The sequence below is a fragment of the Bombus affinis genome, chromosome 15 (assembly GCF_024516045.1).
Source record: "Bombus affinis isolate iyBomAffi1 chromosome 15, iyBomAffi1.2, whole genome shotgun sequence".
In the NCBI taxonomy this organism is placed as follows: Eukaryota; Metazoa; Arthropoda; class Insecta; order Hymenoptera; family Apidae; genus Bombus; species Bombus affinis.
In genome coordinates, this window is record NC_066358.1 from 1,953,532 (window position 1) to 1,963,025 (window position 9,494).

The window sequence follows — 9,494 nt, forward strand, 5'->3', positions numbered from 1 at the left end:
AATATGAGGACGAGATAAAGTAGACTGGGCTCGGTGCACAGATTCGAGGATTTATTCTTCTTGCGAACATGTACGCGTACATGTGTACACAGAAATCGTAATCGAAATCGTGGGTGTCTTGTATATACAGTCGATTTCGTGTCGAGGGGAACGGTGATATTACCATTTAGAAGATCGTCGAACACCGAAGACGTGAAGCAAAAGATTTCTTTTTCTGACAGTCACGTTTAAACTCTAATCGATTTCACCTACTGCGTATGTACATCGTGCAACTAGCGTTAGCCTCGGACAATACGTACAGTGTAACATCTACAAGACCCGAGAGGACAGTTACAAAAATATATATTACACAATCAGTAGAAGGGAAACGATCGAATAGGAGCGATTCTTTTCTTTTTTTTTCTTTTTTTTTATTCTTTGTTCTACGATGGCCTTTCCGTTGCTCTCGTGGATCGAGTCTCTCACGTTGATGAGTTGCAACGAAATGGACTTTGTTTCTACCTTGCTCGACACACACATCCTTAAACAGCGATACAGGGACGAATTCCTTATACGAAAATAGTCGCGAGAATCGCATGGAAACAAGGGAAAGGATTTTCGATCCTGAAATGTTACTAGAATGTTCGTGGGATTGCTTCAATGATTGAATTCTTTTCACACGATTCGATTCGATATTTTTTTTCTCGAGTTCAACGCTTTTACAATCTTCTCGGTTCGTTGTTCTTCTTCTTTGATCTCCCGAAGAGTCAAAAAAACGATTTTATTCGACGTGTCGAAAAGATGTACGCGCAGTACCGTGAGAAGTGTGCAACGACCGTTTCAATTTTTCCGTGTACGCGTCCGTAAGTTTTCTTTGGTATCTCGATAAGGATCGCGGATAGTCGGTCGAGAGCTTGTCCTGGATTTGCTCTGGCACCTCGTAGATAGTTGGGGATTTTACTTCGCGGGATCTGCGCGATTTCATGGTGTATAAGGGCGAGGGGATGTCAGTGGCACCGCAGGGATCTTTGGAGTTGTACCTCACGTTGCAGCGGCCGCAGAATGTTTGCTCGTGGTTCTCGGGCTCGTCGCCTGAACAGTTGAAAGAAGAAATAGTAATTGGTTAAGAAATTGTGGCTTGCTTGAGACGAGTATTTTATCGTTTCTATTTTATAATTTACTATGTCCGTTCATTAACGTAAGTACTACAAAGCTTAATTAGAATAAAAATTTTACATTGTTGCATTTATGCATATACTAGACAGTGAATCTTTATGTAAATTCATATTTTTGAAAATATAATTTAGGAAGTATAGACTCTACAGAAAAATATTTCACCTGTCAAATATTTTCTCGCGTAATTTTGCACTTTAAAATTTCGTATAAATGCGCAAAAACCTGCAGTCTATTTATATCTTGGCAAAAACTTCCAGTATGATCCATGTATTCCATGACACGGTATAATGAAATACAAAATACAATGCCCAAAATTTCAAAGTATAACGATACAGTATCAAAAAGCAGAGTTAAATACAGTCTTACCGATTGGTCCCTTGATAGGAATATTCGCGCAATCGTCGAATCTACAGCTATTCTTCAGAGGCGGTTCGTTCTTTTTGTTCGACAGGTTACCACACCGATTGCACCTTCTCGTTCTGTTCAACTCCGACTCTATCAGCCGATCCACATCCGGTTTAGTACGGGCTCGTCGAGTCGAATGGATCAACGTCGTCGCGTCGTCGTATCGATCAGGTTCGTTTCTCGATGACGACCATTGACGATAGTTTGCAGGTTGCCGCCTCGGCGGACTTTTCAGCGACGTTCGGACGAAGTCTTCTTCTGATAAGGGCTCGGATACCTCGTGCTCAGCCACGTTGCGGTAGTACCTAACCGGAACTACGTTTCAAAATAACGATCTTCCATTTCGAATCGAAGATCTTTAACTTGCTTCATAAATGAAACGAGTCCCGTTCATCAAATAATTTGGACACTATGGTTTGTTTCTTAACAGTGATATTCTTCTTCCAATGGTTTGAATTTATTGTTAGAAGAATGTCTGATTTTATTGTTATGTGTGCAGGGTTTAAATTGTGTGTATATAAATATAATTTATGAGCAATATAATATGCTTCGAAAATCTGGTATCACACTTCAAAAATGTACTAAATTTATTCGAATAATGCGAAGACGATGCTTTCAACTAAAACTTCAAAGTGATAGCTTTGATTATGCGTATATGTGTTTATGGAAGTGTCTAATGTAAAATGACGAAAACAGATGACGATTATAAGAATCAAAGGCTATCAAATTAGTAAGTAAAATAACACGGAAGTGTCAACCTCCTTAAGATCGAAACATTTTCAAAGAATTTCCGATCTTACCTGGGTGATGAAGGATGATTGTGTATCATAGCCACATGTTGCTGGTAACGAAGTTTTCGCATATCTGCCTGGTGCTCTACGCTTCCCCATCGCTGTTGTCTTAGCAATGCCTCTGTTTTACCTCCTCTCGGAGATCTATGAGTCTGCGGTGACCCATCAGACTCGTCGTCTATTTCATCGTCCGCTTCTTGTTCCTCGTAATCCTTGTCCAAGAATTCAGCTGGCACTTCGCGATCGTCCTCTGCCACGAAAAATTCCAAGTTTTATAAACTTTCTCTCTCTCTCTCTCTCTCTCTCTCTCTCTCTCTCTCTCTCTCTCTTTCCATGTGTTGTATTTCATAGCATCACGAAAATTATAGTATGTTATTTGTATCAGATTACAAATACACAGAAATATAATTTAACTTAAAGAATTTGAAACTCAAATAAAATAAACCTGTAACTTCCTCTTCAACGTCTTCCACTATATGGCCTTCTCTAAGATTTCCTAATCCTTCGTCGGTAAATTTCAATTTATCGATATCTTCCAGCTCATCGTCATAATGGGTCTTCCCCTTCGATGAAAATTTCGAGGAATAACTCGAGGAATGTTTATCTCGATTGGGTTTAGAACGAGTCCGGATATGCGGTGCGTCGGTACTGTGAACCGACGTGTTCTTCGGGTACGTTAGACTGGAACATACGTGACTCTTCTGTGGCTTGTAAGGAGTCGACGAGGAATAGTAGTTCGTGGTCGATTCCGGATTCCTTAAGAAGATTCCCATGAGAAAGTGTTTTTCCTAGCTTCTGGCGAAAGTTATGTTTAAATCGTTTTAGGAATAGAATTCTTTGACCCTGTGTAATAGTACACCTATACACAATTTCATTAACCTTATATAATATGGGATATTGTTGTACTATAAACATAAAAAGTAAGCGAAAGATTAGAGAAGACATCACTTTATTAATATAAAAATCAAGTTTGAATAAGTTAATATTAGAATATTAGAATAGCTAAAATAAAAATAAAGGGGAAACGCAGTTTTATAATATTATAGTATCCCAGAAATACGAAATCTTTGACACTCGTTGGATGAATATGTTATTCATAGAATATATTAACCATAAGAATATCATAAACCATAGAAATCTTCCATAAATCATTTATATAAAAGATACGTTTATTTTTATTAACTATTTAATTACGATGCTTTTTCTATTTCCTCTATTTTTTATATTTCTTATAAAATAGTAGCATTCTATTAAATAATACGTGTAATTTTAAAGATGGGGCTTAGAAGAATTATATTTCCAAATTTTCCTAGAAATCTCAATGAAAAATTGATTAGACGTTCAAATACTCACTTGCTGATTTTACTAATCGGAAAAGACTGACTCCTCTTCTGCGTATGCCTCCAGCACGAATCAGGGGGATCTCTCGTGTCAAGATGCGAGTGGATGCATTTTGACTTGTAATTTTCTACTTGTTTCATCGTTAAATTTCGTCGTTCGTCCACAGCGTCCGGGAAAGAATCATGGAACAGTAATCCTTTCACTTCTACACTTATTAGACGATAATTTACATATTTCGTTTAAAAAGTTGTGTCTTTTATTCCCTCATGGCGCAATGGTGTCGATACAACACCAAAGATCGAACAGTAAAATGAGTCAATCAATCCTATCTTCCTTTTCAACAAGGCTCACGAATCCTTCAAAATCTTCATTGAAAATCCATCCAAGATCTCAATATTCAAAAGTAAACGAATTGTTTTCTCCTCTGATTACATCAATCGCAACATTGAGTTTATCTTTGCTAAACCTTCGTTCAAAACCGCACGAATCTGATTTCCAGTTTAATATCCTCAAGACCTACAACTTCCTCCACGAGACTATCAACGTTCTACGTTGCTGCAACCTTTCTCTTCATGTTCCACACGAAATCAATCTAACCTCAAAAGGACCGACCTCAAAGTCTTCGCAAGAATCAGAGACTCATCCGAGGGAGTTGGAAACAAAGGAACACTTATTTGGAAATACGATCGAACGTATTCGGTAGAATCCTTTTGAAAAATGGTCAAAGCGCGTCGAAGCCGCGAGAGAATCGTCCTTGGCCGTCGATCAAGCCCTCCTCGAACGCGAGCAGTCGAATATTTCTAAGATCGGAAAACGGAAGAAGCAGGGGGGAAACGAAGAAACGAAGTGGTGCTTCTCGATCGAGGAACGCGGTTTCTTTTCACCATTTATCGGTCTCGTTACTGTCCTCGTGTTCCAGCGAAGAGTTCAGCGACCGTTGGAACTCGTGCACCCTTTGGCTCTGTTGCTCGTGATGATGTTTCCTCCACTTGATGCGTCGATTTTGGAACCACACCTTCACCTGGGCCTCGGTTAGCCTGAGTGCGTGCGCCAGGTACAACCTCTCCGGCCCGACCATGTACTGTTGTCGCGCGAATTCTCCCTCCAACCGTTCCAGCTGTTCCGCAGTGAAGATTGTACGCACCCTCTTCAGCTTACCGCCGCCGCCGGAGCACGAGCTTGAACCGCCGTTCTTCGTCCCGCCTTCCTGACCTACGGTTCGATTTTTTATGTAGAGAAACGTAATCCTTTCTGAATATATGATTTTTTGTTATTTTGTTTCTTTTCTTGGAGGGCCAGGTGCGTGATATTTATAGACTGATCACTTCTTTGAGATTAGCACAACTCGGGGTGGTAAAATTTCTTCGTGATATTTTTCTGGTCGATGATTCAATTTTTTTATATGGAGAACGACACGCGTTATATTTGGAAACTGAGGTGATTGAATTCAATTTTAGCAATTGAATTTATGTTATTTTCTTTAACACATTCGGGAGCCGCAATTTTATGGACATTTTAAAACAGAGAACTGCAAGTTTTGCTTTGGAATTTTTAAAATCTTTTAGTTTAGGATTCTTTGTAATTAATGGAAGGATGTGAATTTGGATAGTTTGTTTTTAAATATTGTACTTTATGCCACTGATTATGTTTATTATACGTGATATTCTAACCGTAAAGAAATGTAGTATTGTAATTATGTAAGTATTCATGCAATAAAACTTTCGTTGTACGATAATTTATGTATATTTTATAATATCTGTCATCTATGCCATAGGCAAATTCAAGCTTGTTATAAAATTTATTAGTATTGGTAATTTGTAATCTGTGTCTATTAATTTAATTTTAAATTAGTATGTCAAATTGAAAAAATATATATTTTATGATGGAAGATGGATGATGGAATAATAATTGTTAAATATCTATTAACTACCGAGAATTTTATACTATTTGTCAATATGATAAACAGATACTTTTTAAAATACGATGATATTTTCCTAATAATACGATGGGAAAGGTTTCGAGATGCTACAGTGTCGATTTGCTTGAAAAATTATCAAAATTTGTGATATTCCTCGATTCTTTCTCAGGTTAACGAGAATTTTGCAGATCATGAGCACGATTGACAGCAAGATTTTCACCACAATTATCGTCACACTATTTGCATTTGTTTTTAGCGAAAATACACCTGAAGTTTGATAGAACTAATTTACAAGAAGCTGTTTTAATAATAATCTACCGAAGATTTGTATACATAATTGAATCATTCTTCAGTTCTGACTACTTTAATTAATTTTCATAATATACCTGCGCTGAAAAATAGTTAATAATTGTATTTCTAATTAAATAAACAAATAACAAATATAGTAAACGCGTTATAGTGTGACAATATCCTTGATAATTAATTTTAATATGCTATTAAATAATCTACAATTTATTTTTATGTAATTATATACAATGAATCTAAAACTACAAAACTACATTCTACAAATTCGGATTATTGTACTCTATAAAATGATCAAAATTTAACTATCAGATTTGAATGACTAGAAACTTCGAATGACTAGAATTCATTCAATAATTTCACTTAAAATTCCTACGATTCTGCCGTCATGAAACTCATGCAACATGCAATAATCTAAAAAAACCATCAAAAACGTCATTTCAAATACCTTGATGCTTTCTGTATTGTTGCTGCTGACTCCGTTTCTCCCTGGGATTATTCCTCAAGCCAAGAATCGCGTCGATAGTAAACGACTTAGCCTGTTGTTGCTGTTGCTGCTGCGAGTGCTGCATCTGCGTGATAGAATGCGGATGTGGTATCTGCGTGGACAAATTTTGTGCCGAGAGATCGGCTCCCAACAAGTGCGATCTTCTCATACGTTCCAACGCGATAGCTTCCAAATCCTGGTTCCTCGGTTGCATCTGGATACTTTTCAACTCATTATGCTCTAATATCGGTGGATTTTCCAGCAAGCCTGCTCCCCCTCGAAGTCTCTCCAGAGCAAAATTCCCAATGTGGCTATCCCTCATCCTATCCAACGACAGATTAAACTCCTTCATCCGATCCAGACTGTAATTCTTCAGCAATCCAAAGTCCTTGATATCCTTTTCTGACACAGCAAAATTCAAATCCTTGCCGTACCTATCGAGAGACAACGTTGCATGAGCATTTTTATGCCTATTCTCGCGAAGATTGAACAACAAATCCTTGGCCGACGGATTCTTGGTCCTGCACAGGTTAGTCGTTTCCAGAGACTCGTCATTTTCACTAGATCTGTCCAAGGGATAGGCCATCTCGTTTAAACTACCGGCAATGTAACCAAAATCCTTGCCTTTGTTCAGTGATAGTGGAAGGTTCCTGCTACTATTTTCAAATTCGTCGAAAGACGAACGAATAGAGGTTCTACCAGGTTCTAATCCTAGATGAAAGTCTTTAGGTTCAATCGCAGGATCTTCCTTTGACTTGTCCACAGATAAATTCAGTTCCTTGATACGTTCGTAGTCCTGGAAGGCTCTCAATTGGCTCTCCGAGTGACTGCTCTCGCTCCTGCAGTCGGACAAATCTTCGACGGTCAATCTTGCCGACGGATCGTTCGGCTCCATACTCGTCCAAAGTATTCCTATTTGCAAACTCACTTGTCAACCTCAAAATTTGAAGTCCAACAAATCAACAAATCAATCTTCCAAGTCCAACTACTTTGATGTTAAACAATATCTTTCTTTGACACAGATATTACGGCGAACCATACCACGAATCGTCCATGTTTCTAAACGTTAATGCCAGATTTTTAATCTACCTCGATCCCGCAGTTTCCGAACAATTTTTCCGTCACCACGTCCACGTCGTCGAAGTATCACGTCACGAAGATGCAACTCGATCGTAGAACCGTGTTTGTCGCACCGACATCACAGTGCAAACGATTCCGACTATACGAGTTAGGTGGCGAAACACGGTATCGGCAAACACACGGGAGAGGAGGGCAAAACACGAGGAACCGAACTGGAACGATACGAGGGATGGCCTCGAAGGATGGTCTCACCGCGCTGGCGCTGAACGGCGTCCCAGGATAATGATGTCAGGCACGAGGATCACCGCTATCAGAGAGGGTTGGCGAGCAGGACTAAGGATATCCGGCTAATGATCCCGTACGTGACGAGGGGGGTATTCACCCGGCGGTATCCAACTCCCCTGCACCCCGTTCGCCACTTTCCTGGCAATCAGTCCGACGTTGTGTTTCACCTCCGCAACCCCCAAATGGACCGCAGAATACCCCCTCGCCACGGTCAATATTTTTTCATTCGACCAGGCTAGCCTACGGCGGGGTTGTTCGAGGAATTCTGATTGGCCGAACGCTGCCATCACCATACAGCCAGACCACGCCTACAGGGAACATTGTGGGGGTTATTTGCCGGGAGTCTGTTACTTTTTTTCCACCCTCCACCTCAAACAATCCAGCCACGAGCAGCAGAAGCTCGAGCAGCAGCTTTCAAGGCCCGTGTTACACTCGTTCTTCCTCTAGCTGCTGTTCTAGGCCTTTTACCCCCGCCACCCCTCGACCAACCCCCATTAATAAGCTTTCACCCCCGTGTACAGAGATCCGTCTCATCCTCTCTGACTTGGTCGTCACACAGACACAACTGGGTACAGGATGGTGAGAAGGGTGGTTTTGTAGGGATGAGAGGCTGTCTCGCGTCTTCTACTCGGTAGCTCGATTGTCTGTGCTCGTCGACGATGTCACCGCGTCTAAGACGTTCCCGGTAATTAGGTGGTCGCGTTCTAATGATGATGAGGTCGTTTAATTTTGTCCCGGTGATCTTTCTTGCCTCCAACGAGTAGGATTGAGATAGTCGACGATGCTGAAGAATTCACTCGGCTGATTTCGGTGAGGATGATTTTAGTTAGGCGGCTTTGTTTTATGGCAACGCGAAATTTATATTTCTGCTGTCTTTCGTTTTTTTCTCTTTCATTTTTCAATCAAGGGGATGGAAAAGTGAACGTTGTGATTTTAAAACTGTGAATATAAATATAGACGAATTCTATAAAAATTTTGTCACCTTAGATTGAAAAATCATTTCTCCGCTGAAGGTTTCCATCGTTTTCATTTTTACTCGACAGAAACACGTAGCTAAATACGTAGTTCGTCACGTTGTTATAAAACGTGTTTTTGTAAATTGTACGATCTATATAATAACGGGCAAAGAATTTTTTATTTGATTTTTACTATCCAGTTTGTATTTGAGAATGTCGTTATATTATTCGCGAATAATCGAAAATCATCAAGTTACTATTGTGCGCAGATCCTTCAAGAGCTAGAACAAACACGGTTTTGCTAATTGCTCCTTTCCAGCCTGAATCTTCATCCGCAATCCCCTCATTAGACGTTGACGGGTATGCGGGAATTTCAGTGCCTCGGAAAACCTCTAAGGAGCTTAAGTTCAAGAGCAAGAGCTTAATTACGATAATGTTTTATGTCGTCTTGACTTTTCTCTCCTCCGTCATTATTTTATTACCTCCATTTTACCTCGTTGCCAAATACGTTATAATTACTGACATGTCAGATTATAGTTTAATAATTAGCACACATATGATTCCATATACAAGTAATTAAGTATTCAACTATATAGGAAATCTTAACAATAGTAACTATCACGTGGGTGACGACAGACAAAGGAATCGAAAAGTTTTCTGGAAAGTCATTTTTAATTACCATTACTTTTATAGAAAAATTCATTCTGCATACAATTTTTCGGTATTTATTTATTTCGGCATATATATGAATAAAAATATTACGATACATTACA

The 9,494-nt window shown here is 39.3% G+C and overlaps 2 protein-coding genes across 3 annotated transcripts; both read right to left on the reverse strand.

Moving 5' to 3' along the window:
• Positions 1-32: 32 nt before the first annotated feature.
• LOC126924913 (uncharacterized) lies at positions 33-3,834 on the reverse strand. Of its 2 annotated transcripts, none has more exons than XM_050739897.1 (5): positions 3,705-3,834; positions 2,797-3,107; positions 2,361-2,601; positions 1,522-1,865; positions 33-1,071 (listed from the first exon to the last, which is right to left on the reverse strand). In XM_050739897.1, exons 1-5 carry the CDS (start codon positions 3,830-3,832, stop codon positions 761-763), a joined length of 1,335 nt encoding a protein of 444 aa, XP_050595854.1. In that variant the 5' UTR covers positions 3,833-3,834; the 3' UTR covers positions 33-760. The 2 variants fall into 2 exon arrangements, with proteins under 2 accessions (XP_050595854.1, XP_050595855.1); XM_050739898.1 differs by having other exon boundaries at positions 2,797-3,146; positions 3,705-3,796.
• A 731-nt stretch (positions 3,835-4,565) lies between these two features.
• On the reverse strand, positions 4,566-7,875 carry LOC126924914 (uncharacterized). Its single transcript, XM_050739899.1, has 2 exons — positions 6,362-7,875; positions 4,566-4,904 (listed from the first exon to the last, which is right to left on the reverse strand). The coding sequence occupies exons 1-2, from the start codon at positions 7,293-7,295 to the stop codon at positions 4,573-4,575; spliced, it is 1,266 nt and encodes a 421-aa protein (XP_050595856.1). The 5' UTR covers positions 7,296-7,875; the 3' UTR covers positions 4,566-4,572.
• Positions 7,876-9,494: the final 1,619 nt, after the last annotated feature.

What these genes read in the sequence shown, in the direction of transcription:
- LOC126924913 (XM_050739897.1), bottom strand. Translation starts at nt 3,832, where the DNA reads ATGAAACAAGTAGAAAATTACAAGTCAAAATGCATCCACTCGCATCTT. An exon ending in CCGATTAGTAAAATCAGCAA is followed by an intron (nt 3,108 to 3,704) that starts GTGAGTATTTGA and finishes AATCTTCTTAAG; the next exon opens with GAATCCGGAATCGACCACGA. An exon ending in AATCATCCTTCATCACCCAG is followed by an intron (nt 1,866 to 2,360) that starts GTAAGATCGGAA and finishes AGTTCCGGTTAG; the next exon opens with GTACTACCGCAACGTGGCTG.
- LOC126924914 (XM_050739899.1), bottom strand. Translation starts at nt 7,295, where the DNA reads ATGGAGCCGAACGATCCGTCGGCAAGATTGACCGTCGAAGATTTGTCC. An exon ending in ACAATACAGAAAGCATCAAG is followed by an intron (nt 4,905 to 6,361) that starts GTATTTGAAATG and finishes ATCGAACCGTAG; the next exon opens with GTCAGGAAGGCGGGACGAAG.